General features: G+C 36.9%; 1 protein-coding gene and 1 pseudogene across 4 annotated transcripts in view; both read right to left on the bottom strand.

Moving 5' to 3' along the window:
- Positions 1-20,814, bottom strand: part of COL11A1 (collagen type XI alpha 1 chain) — a 195,969-nt gene extending 175,155 nt beyond the window's left edge. Inside the window, exons 1-2 of one of the 4 annotated variants that reach the window (XM_073896230.1) lie at positions 20,759-20,814; positions 20,096-20,293 (exon numbers count right to left, since the gene is read on the bottom strand). In XM_073896230.1, the coding sequence (XP_073752331.1) occupies positions 20,096-20,201 (106 nt within the window). In that variant the 5' untranslated portion in view covers positions 20,202-20,293; positions 20,759-20,814. Of the gene's footprint in view, positions 1-20,095; positions 20,527-20,592; positions 20,635-20,758 lie in introns of those variants that run through there. The other 3 variants (XM_073896231.1, XM_025872583.2, XM_025872584.2) reach the window with 3 other exon arrangements.
- Positions 12,101-12,707, bottom strand: LOC112824270 (superoxide dismutase [Mn], mitochondrial pseudogene; annotated as a pseudogene).
- Positions 20,815-26,478: the final 5,664 nt, after the last annotated feature.

Here is a 26,478-nt window from a genome sequence, read left to right as displayed (position 1 = left end):
GGGGGATATCGGAGGGGGAGACGAACCATGAGAGACGATGGACTCTGAAAAACTAACTGAGGGTTCTAGAGGGGAGGGGGGTGGGAAGATGGGTTAGCCTGGTGATGGGTATTGAGGAGGGCACGTTCTGCATGGAGCACTGGGTGTTATGCACAAACAATGAATCATGGAACACTACATCAAAAAAATATATATACTTTCTGTCTCTATGAAGTTGGCTATTCTAGAAATTTCATATAAATGGAATCATACACTATTCTTCAGAACACTGAACATAGAATTACCATATGACCAAGCAATTCCACTCCTAGATATATACCCAAAAGAGCTGAAAGCTGGCACTTAAACAGATACCTGTGTGCCAATGTTCACTGAAACGTTTTTCACAATAGCCAAAAGGTGGAAACCACACAAATTTTTATCAATACATGAACAGATGAACAAAACATGGTACATGCATACAATGGAATAGGATTCAGTCATAAACAGCAATGACGTTCTGATACATGCTACCACATGGATGAACCTTCAAAACATTACACTATATGAAATAAAGCAGACATAAAAGGGCAATGTTTTAGACCATCAAATTCCCTGATCCACAACTTAATATCTACTTAATTCACTAAGCAAGCCAAAATAGGAGTCATGTGGTGTAAGCATTGTTACAAAAACAGACTTTAGACTCCATATCGTTCAATATGCCTATATTCTATTGACTTTTCCTCCTTATTCAAAAATAAAAATATTCAGAGAAGGCCATGTGTTGGCCATTGTATTACTGAGCATGTCTGAGACGTAAGTCCCTATTGCAAGTATTTAAGATTCCAGTTCAGAAAGAAAAGAGATCACTTCTGCCTGGAAGTGAACCAATATAATTGATTTGAAAAGCTCAATTGTTAGTTAAAAAAACAAAATTGCCCTCAAATTTCAAAATTGTTGGGTTTTGTAAATATACTGTTTCTAGGAGGACTTAATGAGAATAGAAAAGGGAGTGATTTTAGAAGCAGAAAATACCATCACAATTTATTACATTCCATAGAGGATGGTGTTCTTTGAAAATTGTAATTTCAACTAACATATTTTTACAATAACTATCAGTTAATCATAGAATGCATGCATGAATGAATGAATGAGTGCTTGTGAGCAATGTGTATGTGGTCATTTCCTTAGTTAATTAAGATTTATGGGTATTGACTTCCATATGTACAAACATATGTGGATGAAGCTTTGCATATTTCCTTTTAGAATATAACAAGTGTACTTTCCTTTAACAATACTCTACCTATTTCATCAAGCCTCTGAATGAAAATCAACCTACTATCCAGTAGAGCACACATGGTTTCAAATTATTAAAAAAAACTTTTTCTTTATGGAAGTCAGATATTTCAAAGGGATCATTAACTCTATCAAATATGATCCTCTCTAGGTCAGCCTTGGAATATTTAAAAGAATCACAGCATTCAAGAACCCTTTTGCAGGATTCTTGCTCATGACGGTCAATTTTTTTAGGCCAATAGGAACACCTGCCAATTCTTAACTTTCTTCTTTTCTCTTATCAGAAATTACAACAAGAAAGTAATAACTATAATGGCTTCCATGTCTAGAAAGCCTAGTATGTGCCAGTCACTAGGCTAAGTTCTTGACAGGCTTTGCAAGGCATATGTTCTGATCCCCACTGTGCAGATGAAGGAATTGAGAACCAGAAAGCAAACTAAGGACACTCCTAAGATCTGGACAAATATCAAATCCAGGCTCTTTCCACTTCGCCACCTTCATTGCTATGCCCTGTAAAAGAAACTTAAAACATAAATATAATATACTAAAATTATCTTGAGACAGTTAATTGATTCCTGATGTTTATATTGGTTTTAAATTAAACTCAACTTATGTTTCAGGGTATAAATGACTCTGAAAGAGACTGTTTCTACACGTCACAGCATCTTATCTGCTTATTTTATCTTATCTTCTTGCTCTGAGCCATTAGCAAAAGGACATCAGGGTAAAGACTCAAGGACTGACCTGAACACAGCTCTGAAGGCTGTAATTCTATGAAGAAAAGGACGCAGTCCCATGGTCATGGTCCCAACTGCTCATGGGTAAATAATACATGAAATAAACCGCACGTCCCTTCTCTCCAGAATATCTTTTCACAGGATGACCTTTTCCAAGAGCACAGATTTTGTCACATTTGTTCCTTCCTACTTTGAAAGTAATGTGATAAAAACACATTCCTTCTACAGGATTCCAAAATAAGGGCTCTATTTTTAAAGCCTCACAAAATTCTTTGTAGAGACACATTATATGAAATAATTCACTCTTCAAAAACCAATGAAAAAAGAGGGACACAGAGAAAAGATTTCAACTAGGTTTTTTCTTTTTCTAGAAAAGCATATCAAGTTATAAAAATGTAAAAATGTAAAATTTTTTCCTTCAAATAAACTAAATAATAAATTAAGACACTTTGAAATCTGCCTGTTATTTGACCTCATAACTGCAGCATTTAACAAATTCTCCTAATATGGATTCTATGATTTTATACATACACACATACATTATACACACACAGGGAAGTTATTCTTCATATTTTATTAACTGAACTGCAACTGCTTAAAGAGTAAAAGCAGTAATTTGTCATAGCTTAACTTGATACATCTAAAAAGGCGAAATTTTCATATTCAAAGCAATTCTTAAATGCCCTTAATATTGGAATCATTTCTATGTTGCCAATAGCTGATGCCACAAACCATGATTAGAATTTCAGATGTATCCAATTAGCACGATATTTTGTTCAATAGTATTTTTCCTGCCTTTAACTACATACTCTTATATTTTATTAAATGGGAGAATAAGATACCAGAGCCCAGCACATTACTCCAATAGCCATTTAACTGGTTTCCACGTCTCTTCTCATCAGTCTGCACACCACAACTTGAGCAAGCTTCCAAAACTCCAGGCTCTATGTCACTTTACTGCTTAAATTCCTCCAGTGAACCCACTAACTTCCAGAGGGAATGCACAGAACCCGCACATAAAATCTTGAAGGTCTGAACACACGCATTTGTCCTTCTAGTATCACCGTAACTGCACCGCCACCATTTTCTTTTCATTGTCATTTCCCCTAACTCTATCCTCACTCAGTGCTCTAGTTATACTGAACTTAGACTGCCCAGAACCCCCTCCCCCCATCTTCTTTCTCTTGCCTCTGGGACTTTATAAATCCTATTTTCCCTATCTGAATCATTTAGCTTCATTTCACCTGAGGAAAACATAGGATATAAATGATGTATAATCTGCTCCAGAAAGCTATCTCCCAAAGCTGGTTTTGATATACTCACCTCTACGATAACACTTTTCACGTTTGGTTTTAATTATTTACCTATACTTGAATTTTTCCCAAACTAGAAGAGAATGGGTATGCACACACCCACCTACACACACGAGCTACATAAAATACTGGCTGAATGTGAAACACGATAATGTGAAAATACTAGAAGCAACTTTCTCTGAAGCCCATAGGGGTCTCTTATCTTAAAACAAAAATTTCTGAGGGCCTAATATGTCTTTTCTATTACGTTCTGCTACTCTCCTGGACACCCCGACTCATTCACTGATTAGTCTGTCCCAGGTCTTTAATCCTTTCCGTCTGTTGCTTTCAGTGTCCACATGAATTACTGATCTAAAGTCTCACAATGCTTTGATTGTTTCATCTCTAATTAATTCCTCCTTTAAATTACTTCACACACTCCCATGACCAATAAGGAGTAAATGACACCAATACATAGTGTAGAAGAGCTGGAAAGATTTCGAATCCCATCCCTGGCACTTAGCATGTGTGTGATCTGGACTGTTTTGTGCCTCAGTTTCTATATCTGTAAGATGAAAATAATAAAAAATATTTACCTAAAAGAGTTTTTGTGAGTTGGTATTTGTGGCCATGCCTTAGAACAGTGGCAAGAAAAAACTATGCCTATGAGTTAAGCCCTTGCTGACTATTTTCATTATTTACATGGTGAAAAAATTAAAAGCAGAACAATATTTTGTGACATGCAGAGGTTTTATGAAATTTACATTTCAGCATCCACAAATAATATTTGTATTAGACTACAACCACACCCATTCATTTATCTATTGTCCATAGCTGCTTTCGCCCTACAACAGAGTTGTAACGCTGTGATAGAGATCGTATGGCTCACAAAGGCTGAAATATCTAACGTGGTTTCTTTTAAGCTGAGTCCTGAAGGATGGGTAGGAGGTTATAAGCTATGAGGAGGGTGACAGAAATACCAGATAGGCAGCACAGACACAAGACAGTGCAGTGTACAAGGAAGTGAAAGTAATCATGGTTGCCTGACAAGACATCAACACTGAATAAATTTAGATGTCCAAATTCTTCGTGGGTGCATCATGGCTGCTGAGGACCTCTTGAGAAAAACCAGAACTCCACTATGGATATTCAGAGCCACAGTCTCCAAGTGAAACGTTTACACTAACTCCTACCTATTTCTCCAACCCCAAATGTAATGCTCCAGCTGAAATAAACTTCTCTTAGTTTCTAAAATATACTGTGCTCCTTTTGTTGGGGATTTTTCAATCCTTTCTCAACTGGCTAAGAATAGCTGACTGTTTTCCAATCCTAACTGTCATTAGAATCTCAAGGAGAACTTTTACAACGTAAGAACGCCTGGGTCCTGTGTAAGAACTAATGACTAGAATGAAGGGGAAAGCGGGGAGGGCAGATATTCATGTTATAGAAGTTTCCTAGATGAATCTAATGGGCAGCCAGGATTAAAGCCAAGCAATTTGAGACCTAATCAACCTTTTGACCTCAACCTAACTGTGACTTCCTTCAGGGAATCATTACTTATCTCTCCCAGGCTGGGTTCTGGGACCCACTCATATGATCCCAAGTACTCTATATTTCCCTTGGATAACTCCACACTCTATTTTGTTTGCTTGCTTAATTATCTCATTTTCACTCAGGCACAGTGTGTGTCTAAACTCCCTGTTACAAACTCATACTGCCTAATTTCCCTCCTTCTCTCTCTGCTAAACTTGTAATTTATTGTTTGATGTCTGCCTCCCCTGATAGACTGTAAACCCTCTGACAGCAAACATCAGCACTATTGATGTTCACTGTAGTATTCATTAATAACATAGCAGCTGACACATAATAAATAATCAATAAAGATATGTTTAATGAATGAACAAATACATGAATCAATGAGCCTCAGAGGCAGGGTATAGCTGCTCATTGATTCATGTATTTGTTCATTCATTAAACATATCTTTATTGATTATTTACTGTGTCAGAGTTTCTTTCTCAACAGTCTGAGAAGGAAAACAAGTGTTAGAAATGGCCTTTATAAACAGCACCTAAAAGAGCTTCCCAAATCTGATTGTTTCCATTTGATGCAAGTGTGGCAAGAACTCAGTTCTTAAGTTCTAAAGTAGGTGTTTTCCCATTTCTCTTTATTCTTTTCACTTATCTTCACCTTGTACCTCACATCACGGGCCACATATGAAACATATCATTATAGGGAGAAAGAAGCAAACTAAAACACAGAAAGAGTTATAAACCATCTCCTGGGGCACCTGGGTGGCTCAGTCGTTTAAGTGTCCGACTCTTGGTTTTAGCTCAGTTATGATCTTGGGGTGGTGAGATGGAGCCCCGCACCAGGCCTCATTCTCAGTGGGAGTCTGCTTGTCCCTCTGCGCCTCCCCCAACTCGCACTCACTCTCTCTCTCTCTCAAATAAATAAATAAAATCTTTAAAAAAAAAATCTCAGGGCGCCTGAGTGGCTCAGTTGGTTAAGCGTCTGCCTTCGGCTCAAGTCATGATCGCAGGGCCCCAGGGTCAATCCCTGCATGGGGCTCCCTGTTCAGTGGGGTGGGGGGGCTGCTTCCCTCCCTCCCTCTGCAGTTCCCCCTGATTGTACTCTCTCTCTCTCTCTCTCTCTCTCTATGTCAAATAAATAAATAAATAAAATCTTAAAAAAAAACTAAACTAATATATTAGAGGTGCCTGGTTGGTTCAGTCGGTTAAGCCTCCGACTCTTGATTTTGACTCAGGTCATGATCTCAGGGTTGTGGAATCAAGCCCAGCATACAAGGCTCCTTGCTCAGCATGGAGTCTGCTTAAGGTTCTTTCCCTCTGTCCCTGCCCCCCACTCATATTCTCTCTCTCTGTCTCTCTCTAAAATAAATAAATAAAAATAAATCTTTAAAGGAACTAATATTTTAGTGTCTTTCCTCTGATACTATTTCTTCATTTATTTCAAACACATATATGCTATACACCAACCTTGTATTGCAAACAAACATGAAGCATTAAAAAATAAAACATATTGACCTAATTGTCCATATTTTTAAAAAAAAGTGTGAAAGTTCATCTTTAAGTGACTATGTAACACAAATAATGTCAATAGAAATCACCTAAATTTCCTATATCCCAGCACAACTCTTTGTAGCTGAAACGATTAGACTTTTTGTCTGTATTCTGTAATCTAATCTTTGTGCTCAAAATATAAAATGGGAGAAGTGAACTGCTTGAATACATTAATAAATTTTAAACTTATAAGATTATAGTTGTAGAATTTACACTAAATATTCCTGGGCATGGGAAGTGTTTAGAGTTCATTTTACCCCCAAGAGGTTCTATAATAAATTTATATGTTTTGTCATTTTGTCATTTTAAATAGAGAGTATATTTCCCTTCAGGAAAATAATGAATACAATAAATATACGTATCTCAAAGCTCAAGTTTTTGATGAGTATCTTGCAAAAACTGGATATTTGGTACTCAATCTAAGAATAGCATCAAATTGAGAATAAAATGGACAAAGACGTGTAAAAAAGTAGCCTGCGGTTTCAGGAATTTTATAGTTAATTTCATCAACACCAGGCACCTAACAAGCCTAATGATAATACCATTTCAGAAAACAGAAACCCAATGACCAAATGTAAATGTACTTCCTTACAATCCCATGAAAATACCAGCTTAAAAAAAAGTCAGTTATGCAGTGAAATTCAAGATTGGAAAGATTGGGGTAAAAGAAATACACAATGAAATATTCTGAAGTAGAAGTAATGGAAAAATTGTGGCTCCCACCACAATCCATTGTATCCACATCCCACTATTGACTGTTTATTCTAATTCTGACCTACCCAGTGGTTGAGAGAAATGTGTAAGCCCTGTGATCCTAGCTGAGATTTAGTATTGATTGGAAATAAGAAATAAATTTGTTTTGAATATCAGCGTGTGTATGCATTTCCTTAACAGTATTTAATCTGTTGTAGGTTTTATGTCTTCACCTGCAAATATCACCCATCACCCATCTACTTTTTAAGTAACCACAAGTCCCACATTATCACCCTGTTACACCAGCTAAACAAACTCTCATACCATTTCTATACAACTATAATGTCTTAAAACAACTGAATCGATATGCAGGATGTTCATCAAATAAGTAAAATGCTTTTCTATGTGGAATTTAAGTGTCACTTTGACTATGTCTAAATATGTAAAATAAAATTTAAAACTATGGCAATTATGTGGATAAAAATGGCCTAGAAGCTGCCCAAATACTTTAAGGCAATATTTGTACTCCTTGTATTCCAAAAATATCCAATTCTACATTTGATAGAAAGCCTTAAAATAAAATCTACACCTTTAATTTAAATGTCATTACTTTTTATAAATGACAAATATTTGATTAGTACTAAGAAGAAAAATAAATCCATAAACGAGGTTTGAAGAGGCATGGATTTTAGTATCAAATCAGAAAGACAGGAAAGGGCTCAATAAGAAAATAATGTTTGAGGAGTCTAGCAAGGCATAAGAGGATTCTCTATACTGATATTTTGATGACATAGCATTCTAAGCAAAAGGAATAGCAAGTGCAAAGGACCTGAGATAGGAGTTGCCCCAAAGGGGAGGAGTTGAAGGAAATGCAAGGAGACATTTAGGTTGCCAGCAGAGGAAATAAAAAGGGTATAAGAGATGAAGTCAGAGAAGTAAGGGGGAGGAGGTTGGAGGCAATTGTATAGATCCTGTGGTATGTTCACTGAGGTTAGATTGTATTCCAAGTGAGATGGAAACCTACTGGAAGTTAAGGGAGGGGAGTAACATGAACCAACTGGAAGTTTAGGGAGAGGAGTAACATGAACCAATGAATCTTCCAGGCCACTATGGCACTGTGCTGAGAACAGAGTACAGGGGCACTAGAGTGGAAGAGAGTGCAGAAGAAGTAATTGCAGTCCTCGAGGTGTAAAATTTTGTCAATTTTGCAATCTTGGACTGAGAGATGAAGTACTGGGTCAGATTCTGGATATATTCTGAAAACATAGCAGACAGGGTTGCTGATGGGTTGGATATGGAGTATGAGAGAAAAGGAGTCAAAGCTACTCCAAGTATTTTAGTTCGAACATCATGACTCATTGTGTTTCCATCAACTGAGATGGAAAGATTGTGAGCGGAACAGGCTTCAGGAGGGGTTCTACGATTCAGTTTTGGGTATGCTAATTTTGAGGCAATTTAATACATTCCACTGGAAATAGCTGACTAGGCAATTGAGTATATGAGTCTGGAATTCAGGGAAAAGATATGGGGTAGAAATAAAACTTTGGGAGTTGACAGCCTATTAACATTATTTAAAGCTATAATTAGTTAATTATACTTATTTTAAAACTCTATTAGATATAACTTTCTGTGAAAGAAATCATTATGACTTAAAAATGATTATAATAAATATTTATAATCAAATAATCAAATAATCAACATAGAGATCTTGGTCCAATATATGAATCCTCAGAAACAGACAAACAAAACTACCTAAAACATGATACAAGTTGGGTAATAACAAGAACGATCACATTTAAGGTTTAAAATGTTAGGCTATATCTTTGTCTTATAACAGATTTTATAAATACGTGTACACATTTTGTTTAATGTACTCCCTTATAAAACAGGAAGATTATTCATTCATACAGTTTTCAATTCCATAAAGGCCATAACCCCGTATCAAGTGTGACTTAAATGTACTAATTTATCTTGGAGAAATCCAGGTGACTTTACAGTGGGTTGGCTATTGCAGAAAAGCAGCAAGGCCCCAGTTCCCTGGTTATTTTTCAGAAGATCTAGTGTTTGCAACCAAGGGGAACCACCTAGTAGGGATAGGTATCAAAGTATGTACTGACTCTGCCAACTTAGCGGCCTCCCTGTATTCTTTAATTAGTCCCATGATTCTGTGCTATGCATAAAAAATATATCCATACAGTCTTGTGTTATGTGGCCCTAGCCCATTCTTCTAACCCCAGCTCTCTCCTGATAACACACATAACCCATGAGAATAGACACTGGTATACTGTCTTTGTAGTCAGGACAACTAACATTGATGGCACATAGAAGAGAGTTATTTAATTTTCACGGTTATTGAACAGCCTCAATCCTGAACTTTCTTGTATCATAAAAAGCTTCTATGAACTGAAAATTGAAAGCAGAAATCATATCACAACTCTGAGGATGGCAAAGGAAAGAACAAATGCCTGTTAAGAGTATGATACGTAAAAAGCTTGGCATTTCTGATGTACAAGCGGCCAAAGCTATTAAAATGTTCATTATAAAGCTTAAATTATAGTTTCAATACAAACACTTGACTTTCATGTTGAGAAAAGCAATATTTGTTGGCATTTAGTTTATTACATGCTATGGAGAAAAGGATTTTTAAAAAAACATGAACTCTATCATAATCAGTTGATCTATCCAAATCAGTTTTTGCCGAGTCACTGCTATTGGGTGGTTGGGTATTTATCAAATGAATTGCACACAGCAGACAAATAATCTTTTACTTGACTTCCAGTGCCCTTTTATACAAGTTAGACACATTTCCATTTTTGCATTTATTTCCTGTTACAAAAGATTCATAAACCTTTGGATGTGCATCAAAATTATCTGTGAAGATTTATAAAACACCTGTACTTGGATTCTATACAAACTCTACTCAATCAAAATCCACAGAGATGGGACTGGAAATGATTGTGATAGCAAGCCAAGGCTGATTGTCCCTGTCTTCTTGACTTTAGTATAATCCCTTGCTTATGACGTCATTAATTCATATGATAAACATTTATTGACCATCTATTCTGCTCCAGGTATAGTGCTACAAGACAGAATTTCGTACATAGATGAAAAGATCCACTCCCTTGGAGCACTGGGTGTTATGCACAAACAACGAATCCTGGAACACTACATCAAAAACTAATGACGTGATGTATGTTGATTAACATAACAATTAAAAAATCAAATTAAAAAAATAATGAAGCTGAAAATATAGGTTGAGTCATAAATAATACCCTTCAAATTTTACTTCTTTAGAGAACATGTTACTTATTTTCCTTAGTAAAATTTGTTTGTATTTTGGCAAGTGCCAATTTGCTTCAGTGAGTCATTCTCAAAGTTTTATGTTCTAAAATTTTGTCAGAAAATAGATATTAATAATTTGCTTACCAAACATATTAAGAAGGATTTATGGAAGTATAAAATAGTTTAAGTTTACAAATATGTTATATATTAGTATAAAAGAAATCATATTTGCTGGAAATGTTTTCAAACTTTCACTCTCTTTTGATATCAAGCACTGCTTTCCACTGGAGTCTGTGTATTTTGAATGTCTGGAAGTCAAAATAGTTTGTTTTAACTCCCACTCTATAGTATTTCCCAGCTGTGTACTTATATGGTATAATAAAAGGATTTAACAAATGGGGAAAAAAAGATGCATGCCTTGTTTTCATTTTAGCATCAAAAATATCCTGTGATAAGTATTCAGGTTTGGAGTAAGTATAGTGTGCTTTAGAATGTTATGCAAGGATAACTACCTCAGTCTTTATGGTTGAGGAGAGGTACTCCTTTAGGAGATAATATCTAAATCCAAAAACCTACTGGTAAGCGGTTTGGAAGTGTTCAAGGTGGAGATCATAGTTGCTTGGAGGCAAAACAGAGATTGACATTTTCAGGAAATCACAACAATATCAGCCAAAATCTGTTCAATACACTTCTGTAGACACTGGCAACAACTGATATATATAACCTTATATCATATCTCGGGTTTTTAGTTAGATTATTGAAGAGCAATTCATTAGAGCTTCAACCGACACTTTCACTTCATTCAGCAAAGATTTATCAAACACTAACTATGTGACAGGCTCTGTTCTATGTGCTTGGGACACACTAAAGCAGATAAAGATACCTAGCCTAATGATTTTAGTGTAACTAAAATATACAATGGCTAGGAATAGAATATAAAAAATACGTAACATTCTTCTAAAAACAATTCTACAACTGCAGTCTCTTATTAAGCACTGGAAACTTTATATACTCCTTGCTTAAAGATGATACTTCATCAGATAATAATTATAATATATATGATATGCAAATTACTTTCTAGAATGAGTTTACTGAAATAATCATAAAGCAATAAATATAGATAGGTTACTCTTTCTAATTGTTATTAAGCAAAATCAGAAATCCATAACAGCATACAAAACAGGTAGAAGTTTCAAAATGAATACATGACAGGAATTTTCCCAATTATTACTTTAACAGACTGATACCACTCTTGGCTTAAATTTTCTTGTTCACCAGCAGACAGTGAAATGATGATTTATGTTGCTGTCAAAACAAAAATACTGCTTCATATGGTGTTTTTCTCTACGAGATTACTATGTTAAAGCAAACTACAATTTTAGAGGTAATATAGGCAATTAGTGGCTTCAAATATTTAGAAGCATCTTTGAAGAGAATGTGCAAAAACTGTTCTCCAAATGAGGAAAGCTAGAGGGATATCCCAATTCATTCACTTACAGAGAAAAAGTAAAGAAAGAGGGAGGGATCTAATTACTGCTAATGACAAGACATGAGTAGGTCACTTCACACCACTTCCAAGTTAACTAGATTTAAACTTGTTCCAGTCCACTGGGCAAAGTTAAGAAGATAATTTATAATCTAAATAGTGACTGTATTATATAATGTGCATTCTGGCATCTCGGTAGACCCTAAGTACAGAAATAAAACTAAATCATAGTCATTACCCCCCAGCAACTCTTACAGGAAGACTAACAAATGAGTAATTTTTAAAATAATGATACATTTTTTGCAAACTATGTATCTTTTAGTTACATTCTCCCAGTTGATTACATCCCAAACAGCTTTTAGATAATCAGATCTGACACTTTCATACTGAAGGTAATAAGCATACTACCATATATCAGTCTCCCAAAGTAGAATAAGACCTCTGGTTCCTTGCAATGGATCCTGATTAAAACAGGCAGCAATTTGTAAGTGTCCTTACTACTTAATGAAACCAAGCCAACCCCAATCTGAACCTTGAATGCCAACAGATACAGCTGTCAACTTCTCCTTAAATAAGTCAGAGGAAACAAAGTAACGTTTGCTGGCTTCTAGCAACAGCCTTTAGTGTTCTCTCATCATTAGGGCTTATGTTTGCTCTTAAAATGGAAAGAGGGCTATGGCCTCCACCACTGAACCTTAATGAAGGCTGAAGAGCTACCTGAATTATAACATTGCCTTTTGCCAAGTCCTCTTTATATTTCTCCTTGGTGGCATTCAAGTTATTCACACAATTGACACGATGCTTACTGTGGTGCAATTGCATGATTTGACCATTAATGTTAGGTTCCAGGGTACAATAATCATAAGTCAGGTGGCTGTGTGGAAACATTAGAACACACAATAAAGTAAGCATGGACAAATGATCAAAAGCACGGGCTCTGGAACAGACTCTCTAGGTTCAAATCCTGGGTCTATCACATAAAAGCTGTGTGACCTTAGGCATGATAATTAACTTCTCTCTTTTTCAGTTCCTTCATGGGTAAAATGTATATTTTAATATTAGCTTACTTCCAGAGCAATTGTCAGAATAAAATGAGATTCTATGTGAAGAGTGCTGGGCGCCTGGGTGGCTCAGTTGGTTAAGCGTCTGCCTTTGGCTCAGGCCCTGATCCCAGGGTCCTGGGATTGAGCCCCGCATCGGACTCCCTGCTCAGCGGGAAGCCTGCTTCTCCCTCTCCCTCTGCCACTCCCACTGCTAGTGCTCTTCTGCTCTCTCATTCTGTCAAATAAATAAATAAAATCTTTAAAAAAAGGGGGGGCTAACAACAGGACCTGGCACATAATAGGCATGTACTTAGTGTTAGATCTTACTATTCTATCTGCCTGGAGATATGAAGCCTGATCTAAATCTTGAAGTAGGAGAAGACATTTGCTAGATGGATGAGGAGGGAACAAATATTCCAAAGAAAGAGAATAGTGTGTTCTAGGACAGGGGAGAATACGGGCAAGAGATTTAACATGGCTGAAGTGCAAGGGAAATGGCTGGGGTCCCATCCTGAAGGCCACTCTACATCACGCTAAGCCATTTGCATAATATATTTATTCTCAAAACCAGGGAGTATTTTGAAGACTCATCAGCATTCAAACAGAAAAGTGACAGCTGGCCGGTTGTGGTCCACTGCTGACTAGCCTAAAAAGAGAAGTCAGGGAAAAGAGCAGTATAATACGCATGGCTCTTCTTTCTCTGCAGAGCTCTCCGAAACGAGCACAAAGTGCAAAAGTGCTTTAGAGTTTCTTATTAGCTTTGTCAGGAATTGCACCCGTTGCCCTTTCCGGCAGTCATCCTTTTGGGAAGTTGTTTGTGAAAAGCTGAACCGAGAAGGGAAGCCAAGCACCTCACACAGTGGAAGGTTCACGCCTGTCAGCCCGGATGCCAGGTTACCAGTCAGACCGAGGAAGAAAGCTTCCACGGACACTATGAGCTCAAGTTCTATGAATAGGGACCTTCATTTGCCTGTACAGTACAGGGCCATTCAAGAGCAATTAAATTTGTTTAAAATAGGAAAGAAATGCTTTTTAAGGAAAAAAAAGGTTTGAAGGGATTGCAAAAGTTGATTGTGCTAAAGCACTCGGACACAGGTTTGTTTTAGTTCTCAATTGTCAAGTCGTATTTAAGCTGGTCTCTTACTCTGAAATATGATAACCTTTCTTTTCTCTGAGTTCTTTCTCCTAAATTAATAGCACTGTCTCTAATTCCATTCGCAGCAAGCAAAGAGTTTATTTTACCAGATAACAGTAGGTCTGGTGATCAGCCAATGTCTAAAGAACCACTAGCCAAGTCAGTAGTAGGCCAAAGACTGCAACCAATAGACACTACTCACTAAATCACTTTAAAATCGACTTTCATCTTCTCTAACAGCTAGTATTATTCAGGTTGAGTTTGGAGACAATGGCAAGTATGGATAAAAAGACCTATAAAAATAAAATTATATTAGGGTTTTGCAAGAAAAAGAAATGGGTAGGCACATTATAATATGGGAGACAGTTTAAGATGAAAAAAATTAAAACTTTATGTTCTGAAATAAATTGCAAGAGAAATTAGAAGAAAAAACTCCAAATCTAAGAAAGTCATTCGAAAAGCTACACTGCAATCTGCATTTAAAGTTATCTCTTCCAGGAGAGAATTTTAGGAACACTGCGACTTTTTATAGCATCAGTGTATACCTCTCTTTCTCCTTTGCTAAGGAACAAAACTTCAATGGTCAAAATAAAAGTTCGGTTTCCCTTCACCACTCCCAGCTCAGGTCACGTTTCCCCAGTATCAAATGAGTGAAGTGGAGGAGTAAGAGCAGAAATGCAGATCAGCTCTCAGCCCCCACTCTGTAGTTGCCTTGAATCCCTAATGATTACACCATCTGCCCTTAATTACTGCTCCAAAGGTAGGAGGAAAGAAAAGTGTGTTTAGGATACAATGGAATTCTGGATTTTGAACACTTGCGTATAATCATTAAAAACTATATAAAATGATGGGGATAACTCAGTACTTGTAAAACCCTATATTCATATAAATTGTTAGCGTTGATCATGAGTATAAACATTAGCTTCCACAGTATCTTCTTCAGGACGGTAAGGACATGTACTACTTTCCCTAAAGATAGGAAAAGTCTTCATTCGGTGGAAATACTAGATCTACCACTGTTATTGCCATCACAACCAATATCATGGTAATCTCTTAGGAGTGTCTACTTCCCTATAGATTAATGTCCGTTTATTCTTGAGGCAGAAGTTGTTTATGTAGTCTCAGATGCCTAAACAATCCGAAAGAAAAATTCATTAGAATTTGCATTACTAAGTGCTCTCCTATATTTTCCCAAAGTTAGCCACTTGGTTGGGAAAAGATTATCTATTAAACAAACAAGCCATATCAAGTAATAATCAGTTCAATATCTGGTTTAGTACCAAAACTATACATATATAGAGTATATTTCATCCAATCAGTCTAAAATCAACTCGGAAGGCATAGAAATTTGACATCATTAGTAATAAATACATGATATATTATTAAATGAATATATTATTTGAAGTAAATATACAATTTATATGTTTATATTATATAAATATATAATTTCTTAGCTTCTTGAAAATTCAAACTGTGCCTCATCCTCCTCCATTAACAACTTTGGAGTGCATAAAAAACTACGTTCCTAATCCAGCAACAAACACACACACAAACAATATTTTACAAACTATTATGCTTTCTACTCTGATACCGATAATCCTATAGAATCACATAATTAGGTATATTAACAGTATAAATGATCAAAAATCACCTTTCTCCAAACTTAGGAAATTGAGGAATTTTTAAATGCGTTCTATAACTCTGTTTCTTATCTGATTTTCTTTAAATCAATCATTTTCACTTAATCCATCTTCTCACTAAACTCCAACACGTCGAGTTAAGCAATATTTGGTCATTCCATAAAGTCGCAGACCTACTATTATTTACAGGTATTTTTACCACTATTGCAGACCTTCACTATGCTTACCTAGAAAAACATTGAATATTGTAGAAATATTTTTATGTTTTTATGAGAAAAAGCATTCAGCGAATAACTTTACTCTGCCTTGGTTTTCTCATTAGTGAAGTGAGAAGATAGTAAAGAGAAACAATCTCTACAATAATTTCTATCTCTAACATTCTTTTTAAAAAATCTAATCTAAACACCTTTTCTTCCTTTGAAAGTTCAGCTTTTTATTACACAGACACCCAACCAAGCTTGATTTGAGTCCATTCATTATCAGTCACTATCAAATAGACAACGCTTCAATAAATTAACCATAGTGAGGAGAGTTTTTTCAGAAAAGAAGCAAATTTTAAAAAAGAAAGGTGACTGTTTAGTTTGGGGTTTTGTTTTGTGTTTTGTTTTTAATTTTTTTTATTTTTTGTCAGAAATCCTACCCAAAAATATGAAAAGAGATTCATGTTTGCCTGGCAACCTATGTTTTAGGGATAACTTAACTTGAATAATATGCTCTTTCTATGTTAGTCAAATAAGGCAAACGCAGAACCTAAGATATTAATTAAATTGTAAGCAATTATACTACCTAGGTATATACATTTCTCATTTGCAACTTCACAATTTTGTTAAAAAATATGAGAATACCTTTTAGAGAGTAATTTTTACAGAGTCTTAATTAAGTATTTATTATGAAGTAAATTGTCACTTTTAAGATATTAATAAACTTAATTTCAAAACTAGTAGACAATTCTGTGAAAGTGTCTATATTTAATTGATTATATATGTGGCACCTAAATCTGTATAAAACAAACAGGAAGATGCTTCTCATAAGATACCTGGTTTTCTTTATTGTTTTTCTATTAGACTGTGTCAATTTTTATTTAAAAAACAAGAAGAAAGACAATATAAATAATCCTAGCAGGCACTCCATTTGTTATCAGAAGTGTATCTGACCTTTTAACTGATTCATGATTAAGTAGCCACAGGGACAAACTTGATCTCTTTGCAAAACTGGATTAGCACATACTCTGGAAGCCAGCACCATTTCACCTGCTGATCCTGGGCACTCAAAACACTCCAGCAATGCTCACTATCAATTGCTGACAAGCTTTGAAAGGCATTCATAAAATTAATCAACTTTTTTCAAGACACACTATTGGTTTAACCACCAAAGGTTGAATACCATTTTAACTAGTAAAAAATGATTCAATTAGATACTATTTTTCTTAGTATTCAATTATAACTTAACTTGTTTTTAAAGGTCTTAAAACCATCACTCTGAACACAGCATCGTCACTATAAATTCCAGGTAAATCTCAAGTCTCTCTGTAATAAGCAATGGACTAATTGATAAAGAAACCCATAAATTTCTGAGATAAAACATTTATGTTAACCACAGGGAAATATATGAAACATAAAATTGAAGTTAACGCAAATGAATATATTATAAAAATAGCACTCTTTTATACTAAATCATAATAAATACTAAAAATTTTTAATAGGCATGTTAAAGATGACCAAGTTATAGGGTTTGGATTTGCAAAGTAGAACAATATGATTCTGTGTGAGATTATAAATTTTCTTTTAATCCATTCATTCCAAGAACTATTCTTTGTAAGGTAGATGCTTTAGGATGCTAACTACACTTTCTTTAGAATCTAATTTATTATGAACTCAGAACTCTTTAAGTCTTTAGTGTCTTAAATCCAAGAAATACAAATTTTAGATGAAAATAGGCTGTTTTAAATTACCTTTCGATTCAGCCACCAAACTGCACCCCTGCATCTCACCGACATTAATAAATTACAGTACATAATACCTTTATTTAGAAACTGGAATGAAATCATATCCATTGTTGCTTCAATTGTAAATCTAATGGCTAGCATAAGAACTGAACACTGGGTTTGTTTTTCCTTGTGTGATGATTCAGGCCAGTGTTTCCTTTTTAAGCATTAGTATACTATTATTTCCTTTTTGAAGTTTATTAAGTGGCAAAAATGCCAACAAGAGTAGATTTGTAAATATTACTTAGTGGGAAGTAATAAGCACCTAGCAACTTGATGATGCGAATACCGAATCTTACGGTCTGAATATCGAAACACTCTTGTAACTTTTAAGACAGTTCGTCAGAAATGACAAACAAAAACAACATATGATCCTTAAACTTTGCTATTTCCCACATTATTTGGCCTTATAATAATAAACAGGGTTCTTTTTCCACCATTTACTTGATGTGGTACTGGGATGTTTGTTTAAAAGTGTTTCAGATCCGAAGCTAGACTGAAAAGAGACAATTTATACAATACAGGTGTAGAAATTTGACCTTTCTGATATCCTTAGAGCTTTAAGGAAGGCCAAATGTGGAAAAGAAACATAAATATCTTCACTGAAATAATCCCTGAATGTCTACAATGGTGCCTCTTGAGTGTATATTTCATCCATCTTCATTGAAGAAAGTTTGGTTTCTATATTTTTAAATTCAGAGCTGGCATTGCAATACATTTGTCCATATCTGTGTGTAACAAGCTGAAAAAGAAATAGTAGATCTGTATTTTCTTAATGGAGTGTCCTTTTCCAGCATCACTGTGATTAGAAGGATTTTAATAGGCCCTAGGTTCTGAGGTAGATGCTTAAATTCCAAATAATAAATAAAACCAGCAGAGGGCAGAACTGCTGACGGAAATGACCAACCCAGCTGGTGACCAGGTACCAAAGGTAAAAAGCAAACTTTTGATGGATTCCACTTTCAAAGCCTCTACTATTTATCCTTGAAAATATTGAAATGAATGAATCAAAATAATTGGCATAACTGGTATCCAAATTGAAGCACAATTTAAATTTGAGGCTCTGACTGTATTTACCAGGAGAAGCCAAGAGGAAGAATAATCCAGCATTGCCTGCTGCTACTCAGGAAGGTGAGCACCACTAAGCTTGCGGAAGGAATACAGACCTGGTTTCCCAGAGTTCGGCCTCCGGGAGCGCTAATTCCCATTAGGGAGAACTCAGATCTTGGCATCTACCACGGACAGACTCAGGTTTCTGCTAAAGCCTGCGCATTTGGGATTGACAACTTCTTTCTCCCTCAGCCAATCCTGGCCACCCTCCTTCCTACCCCCCACTTCTCTGTGCACTCGCGACAAAGCTCGCTTTTCTCCTCTAAGCTGTTTGGGCTCCGTTAACTCCAAAGGCCTTTGCCCGCCAGTCGTGTCTACAGCACCTAACGGACCGCTCCAGCCAGATGCCTTTGCGGGAAAGGGCGGGGGAAGGGGAGGGAGGAGGCAGAGGGGAGGAGTGAAGTCGCTCTCCCTTCTTGGGTACTGACAGGGCTGCAGTCTTCTGAGCAGGTCTGGTCATTGAATATTTGGTGGTGCCACGTAGGAACTTTCCCTTACCTCTCCCCTCCCACCCCATCCCAGGCCCCCTCCTCTTCCCTCCCAATCCCTATTCCTCCTCCCCCAACCCATTTGCTTGGCGAGTTTCATCATTCTCCAAGAGAACTGCACGTCCAACCTGCAAGAAGAAGTGGAGGTTGGGGGTGGGGGTCATAGGGGAGAGGAATGGACTGAAATTCAGGGAGAAGTGTTTTCCTTATCTTCAACGAGTTCTTTATAAACTGCCAAATTTTTTTCCACTTAAAATCTCTTCAAAATGACACACACAGAGTGTTCTCAGTCTTCTAGATTCATCACCTCTGCTTTCTCTTATATCCCGAAATGTAAAAGAGCCTGTCTCTCACTTTGCTTCACACAAAGAACTTTATCAAGGTTCATTTTATACCCTTTCTCTATATTTTCTCCTCAGCTCACCCTTAAAAAGATATTCCCATTAGTTAGAATCTGAAGAAACCAGAAGATGTGTTCAAAGGGCAGTCTAGGGACTATTCCTCAAACAAAAGCTTTGTACAACTGCCCTTGTGTTCAAGGTAATATTTTTTCTCTTTTCAAAAATGCTGGAAAGTGGTGAAGGGCATTTCAGCAGGCTCTGTGCCTGACAGATCTTTTTTCCTGCTACCTCTTCTCCCATTACTGTCCCGCCTACATCCATCTCTCTCTCCAGCCTTCACTTCAACCTAGTGGCAGCTACAATCTGGATTTTATTTAAAAGAATTGTTTTGGGGTTTTGAGGGGTGGGGGGTAAGGCGGGGGAAGAAGGGTAAAGAGGGGGAGGGGCACAAAATGACAAAGACCGACGGCACTCTCCCACCTCCCCAAAACCATTTTTTTCTTACCTCCTCTGACCTCTCTAGCCTGGAAGAGGAAAGTCAATGCGAGGGTTGTTATGGTGAAATTCCAGAGCCACCGTTTCGTTTTCCACCTAGAGGACCACCGCTCCATCTCCGAGCCCCGCACTCAAGTGTGAACTCAACCCACGAAACTGCGATTGCAGACCCACTTCGTCCCTTCCAAGGTATCGTCGGGGGTGTTTGCTACACAGCCATTGAGGAGGGAGAGGGGGAAAAGTCAAAGGGCTTTTTCTTTAAAATTTGATGGTTTGCTTCCTTCCTGTGTCTCGCCCCCTCCTCTCCCTCTCGGTTGGCCCCGCCGGCCGGGACCCTCCGATCCGTCCTCTGCGGGGCCCTGCCTTCAGACTGAAGGCAGATGAGGGGCTTCAACCGAAAATCTGAGAGGACTGCGTGCCCCTAAAGGCTTCATGCCGTCAGTGGGCCGGACGAGAGGCTCTGGGCAGCCCCCTCCTCCGCCCACTCCCCTCCAGCGCCCCCCTTACCCCGAGAGAAATTGACAAGCCGACTGAGGGTCAGACCCAATCACACGCCTCTCGGGCGGCCGCGAGCCCGCCCCTCTCTCCCTTTGCCCAAGAGTCAGGACTCTGGGCTAGCCCAGCCCACCAACCACCCCCCATCTCCCCTCTGCTCTCCTCCCTCCTCTCCTACCCAAATCCCCGAGAAGAAATGGGAGGGAGTTACGCGGGACGCGTGCTTGGCTCCAGCACTTTGGGAATGAAAGGAATTGCAGGAGAGTCCCGGAGCCCACAGAGTTTTCAAGGAGCTTCTGTATTCAATAAAAACAGCTACTTGTCTACTTGCACCCGTCTGTTAGCCTCTCGTTCGTCGGCGGGGGAGGGGAGGAGCCCAGCGTCTGATTTGCCACACCGCTGGAGTTCTGGGCTGGCAGCCGTAGTAACCTTATCCTTGTGCAAAAATCTGCTTCTTATAGCAGACGTGGAACCAGAGGACTCCTTGCTCTGCCTGCTCCGAAAAGTATTTTTATTTTTATTTTATTTTATTTTATTTTATTTTTAATTTTTCAACTAAGAATTAGAAGAAAGGGATGAAGGTGAGATGGAGGGACCCAAGAGGTCAAAACCCCTGATCTTATAGTGAAGCGGTCCTTCGAGTGCTGAAACTGACAAGTTTCTCTCTTAAATGTTTAAATTCTGCACTACCTTCATTCAGAGTCTCGTCTCTTAAAGAGCTGAACTGTACTCATGAGGCAGGAGGAGAAAGAGATGTATGGGAGCTGACACTGAGGGGGTGAGTAATTTAATTTTCCAGCTGATTCTGACCTGATCTCGAATGAGGGGCCAAAGGGGGAGGAGAAAATACAAGGAAGGCAACTAGCAGAGATCTCCAAGCGTTTAGGCCCACAGGTCCTGTAAAGGGCCTCAGAGGAGCTGAAAACATGGTCACTCCCCAGGGACAATAATAAGGGGCAGGTTTCTAAATTCCTTCTACTTACCCTTCCTCAAAGTAATCCACTTAAACCTGGAATAGAGGTTCCCTGGTCATTTTTTCCAAGCTTAAATTACTCCCTCCTGTTGGCTCCTTTTTGCTCCTTAATATTTCCTGAGATCTCTTTCAAAAATTGTCTGGAACAGTGCCCAACAAGGTAGCCAGCATATATTAAGCACTTAGTAGAGATGGACTGAGTGAATGAATACATTTTCCTGTTGACAAAGACTGGACGCTATGACCAGGACCTATACTGAGTATTTAAGATGTTTCAGTGCTTAAGGATTCTAAACTAAGTTTATGAGGCGCATCTGTCCACTAATCTCTAGGAACCTAGTTTTCTGTTAGTAATCAAAATATACCTCATGATCCATTAGATTAATCAGATAATCCATGTATGTGGTTTAGAAGTTGGAAGGAAGGTTTTCAGAGACAGGATGGAGGCCCAAGATGGAATTGTTTAACAACATAGAAGACGCATATAAAATGAGGAAAGCAACTAATACTAAAGCAAAATAATACCTGCAACATGACTGTCAGCCTCTGTGACAAAGAACCATTCCCGCATCAAGAAGTTTACCTCTTCAATAACGGTTTAAAACAAACAAACAACTGAAAACCCCACTTTATGTTAAAAATGCTATTGGCAGAATGTTTGGGATGCTTTATACTAGCTGCAGAGAAATATCACCAGCTAGCTTTTCAGATTCCAACTCGAGTTCATATAATTTCATAAAATGATTACATATTATATTGTGTTTAAATGTGGAAAGTACAATTACAAAGTAAGAACCTTACGATGGAAACATGGGTCAATTTACCATCTTAATTATCCTTCATCTTCTCAAAATGAAAAATTCAAGTGTATTTTCAGTTGCCAAATTTTCTGAAACACGATTTTTCTGTTCAATTCTTTGTGTACTTCTGAACTTGTTTTACAGGTCTTCCCCTTGATGTAAAAGAGCAAAATAAATACAAAGTTTAGAAATATGTATTTGTAAGGCTGCCAGATTCCTGAATCAACTCAATAGCCAGAGATAGTTAACAAAGCTTGCAGCAATATGTAGGAATGATATTCCAAATTGTTTCTCAGTAGCTCTCCTTATTTTCCTGAGAGTTCCATGGCCTGATACTGTTCTAGAAGGTGAGAAATAATGCAGTCAGTCTAGCACGCCCCACCTTCTGTTCACATCTCAGGCCTTCTCACTGGGGTGAAAGGGTCCTTTTAGGCAAAGTGTCTCGGGTGAAAAGAGTTATTACTACCTTATGCTTTCTGTACTCTGTGGTCTAAATTCCTCTGGCCACTGCCCAGCTAGGCATAATCTGGGTCTGAATTAATGCCTCTGGAAGGAAACATAGTAGATTCATGGTAAGGAGTAGGTAATTATGTCTAACTCCTGCAGTTTGTAGCCAGCAGCCAGACCTAGAGCCTCCCAAGGAGCCAGCTCATGGATTTACAGGGGGGTGAATTCAGCAGAAGGAAGGGTAACACTGAACAACAAAGGGAACAGAGGGAAGCTGGAAGGCACACACCTCACCACCTTCAACTTCTCAAGGCATAACTTCCAGAAGTATCACTTCCTAGGTCATCTTTCAGCCAGTCCTTGCGGTTCATACATAGATTCAGAATGTAACAGAATATGGCAGTTTCCTTGACATAGGTCTTTAGTTTGGAGCACAATTAGCTATATGACATTTCCTTTTTTGTCACATTAAAAAACAATGTTTGGAGTTGTTTGCTCAACTTTGTAGAATTCATTCTGTTTGTAAGCCTTTCAAAACCAAGATGGAAATGGTATAGAGAAAAAAATTGGTCACTTCTTTTGTAACAGTATTTTAGGTTGACTGTCCATATTGGCTTCTCAGAGAAACTAAGATAACAGTTTGATAATTGAGTGGGAGGTCAGATTAGGGGAATTTAAATGTTCTAGACAGTCTTCAGAGTTCATGGAGCTTTAGTGAACATTGTGAAAAGTTCATAGATCTCCCTTAATCTCTTCACGTATCTCTAGGAATCAGGGGATACAGATTGAGAACCCATGTTTGAAATATGGAGACCTCAATAACCAACCTGGGAATGAAGAAACCTGGTCCAGAGCTGGATGCCCAGAATCCAAATAGTAATAAAGTATTGGAAATAGACAGAACTCTACATAATAAGACCTAAATCACTACAGGTAGAACTAGGGGAAAGAAGAACTAGATTAAGCAGTAAAATTTTAGAAAAGATGCATCATCTTTTAAATCATTCTTCTTTTCTCATATTGATGTTTTGTCCTTCCTATTTTTGTTACATATAGCATAGATATTGATATATATATAATATGTATAATATATGTAAAGTATACACATATATGCCTACTATATGTATATACATTTTCTCCAAACATTTTACTATAACTAAAACCACTGCACCAAATTTGACCTATTGAATGAGAAATTATTATGGGGGTGGGAAACTCTCACACACATCAGAAATACTTAAAACTTTTAAAAGAAAATTGCTGTTGAATATAATCCCTTTCTTACTGTGCCTAATGGTTTGTCTTTCTTGCCCTTTTCTGAACTTAGGTCAATTATTTTAAGAAAGAAATGACTAAGCAGTTTGACATTTATTTTACAGTTTTTCTAATACACGAGAGGCTAAAAATTAGGCTCTGTTTAAAAATGGTGTTAGTCCCTCTTACCTCACAGATGGGCCATTGTACTGTAAAAAGTGGGGGTGGGGAGAGGACAGAAAAGTTTATTTCCATAGTCCATCCTTGCTCACAAGTACCCCATAGTGACGACTGGGTATTTTTTGGCACCTTTCCGGTGAAACAACTTACAGAACTTCAGAGAGATCCAGATTTAGCCCAATTTCCATGATAAAACAGACTCTTCATGAAAAGTTTGGTCTGTTGGAGTGCTGCAGGAGCCAACTCAGAAATGACTGACCCATCCTGTTAAAATAACCTAAAGAAAACAAAATGTAAGTGAACCCACAACAAGCAAGGAATATATGGCCTTGTACATGCATACACACCTCTCTTAAAATATACTTTAGTTAGCTATATTCGTTATCCTCGTTCTTTTTCATAATTGTCCAAAGTAGAAAAGAGGAACGAGAACAAAATGATTCAGGGTGAAAACTTGGATATGTTTTGGACCTTTGTCAAGATATTTTTACTCTCTGTATCTTTTTTTTCTTCTTAATTGAATAGATTTGGCTTTTATTAAGCTCCTGTGTGTCAGCAAAAATATAGCACAACTTTTTACAGAGTGGTACAGGACAGCATCAACATCCCTATCAGTAGAAGTAGAAGGTGGGATTTTAAATATTTCAATGAACCACGTGTCATGGCCAAAAGAAGTACCACACCAATGATGTATCCCAGTGATGTTTCACTGTATATGGTGCCCCATCTATCATCAGAGTTGTAGTCATCTTGATTCACACTGGCTGTTCCTAATAAAATAAGGTTGCTGAAGGTAAGGATTTCAGCTTCTTTAAAGAGATTATTTCCTCTTAAGAATTTACCCATACAAATAGTTTTTTTTTTTTGGACACTTATCATCTCATAATATAAATAATAAAAGGAACCAAGATGACCACATCTATCATTGTACGTTCCCAAATAAGTAGACTCCTTTTTTTTCCCACCTCTACCCTGCCTTCACAGAGTGATCCACCCCACTGGCATTTGTCAGTATTTTTGACTTAAAATGATTATTATTTCCAGACAGCCATATGTAATCTGTTTTGTGCCTCCACCATTTGTACCAATTCATTTCATTCTGGAACCATATGCATGTGCTTTGGAAACTGAAGACTCACAAAAACAGATTTCTGAATTTTATGCAATATTGCTGTTATTTTTATATGACAGTCTTATACATTCTCTTGATGCAATAACAAATGCCAAATACAAGATTTAAGGCTAGTGAATATGGTTAAATATTGAAATAGATCTGATTTTTAAAACATCTGTGATGAATAACTCCACACTTAATTTGTTTTGCAGATTCTCAGTATTTAATACCCTCCCAATATTATATTTTCTGCCAGTGCTGGTATGGTCAAGTTATTGCACATTCAAATGCTGGACAAACAATAGATCCTATTTCAAAAGTTTTCACAATGTAATCTGTTAAGACTGGAAAATCACATATGGATTTAAATGGTTGTAAAACAAGCAATATTTCATATGAAGATATGCTTTTAAATGCAAAACACCTTTGTCACTATAATAACTTTTTTATTCAAAATTCTTATTTTGTTGTTTTGGTCTTCATATAAGGCAGGGATGTGGTAATTTTAATAGTTTCATTTTAAGGATGAGGTTAGGCATACTCAGAATTCAAACTAGGAATACAGAAACAATATGTGACAAAAATTTTATTTCACACTTCTACTCTCATTATCAATTCTTTCCTTATAAATAATGCATTTTTAGAATATATCTTTTTGTATTTTATAGTAGTCACATTATTTTTCTTATAGGATTAACTATTAAAATGAATAAAATCCCCAATACTACAAATCTTAAAAATAAGGAAAGGTAATGTTACTGACCTTATTTATAGCTTTTAAAAAAAATCTATAAATCTAACTAAAGAGTTATATCTTTGAATACATTTCTAAGAAATAAAAAGCTTGTCCTTAAAGATAAGTGAAGATAAGTTCTGTTTATCTCAGTGCCAATGCTCAAGTTTCACTTTCTTCTGGAATTTTAAAATCACTTTATGACTTTATACACTTTTGCAGACAGGAAACACTACTGACATTAACCTTAAGTCATTTTATACTTTCTAAGAAGAGAAAGGAAAAAAGGCATTCAATATGATAAACAGAAGAAATATCATTATTACATTAATATTTTGTAAATGCATGGAACATCTTGCAAATTATAAGTATTACATAAGAACTTCTAGTTCAGGTC

The sequence above is a fragment of the Callorhinus ursinus genome, unplaced genomic scaffold (genome assembly GCF_003265705.2).
Source record: "Callorhinus ursinus isolate GAN/ISIS: 27379988/994484 unplaced genomic scaffold, GSC_fseal_2.0 scaffold9, whole genome shotgun sequence".
Lineage (NCBI taxonomy): Eukaryota > Metazoa > Chordata > Mammalia > Carnivora > Otariidae > Callorhinus > Callorhinus ursinus.
This window is presented reverse-complemented; position numbering and strand designations above follow the sequence as displayed.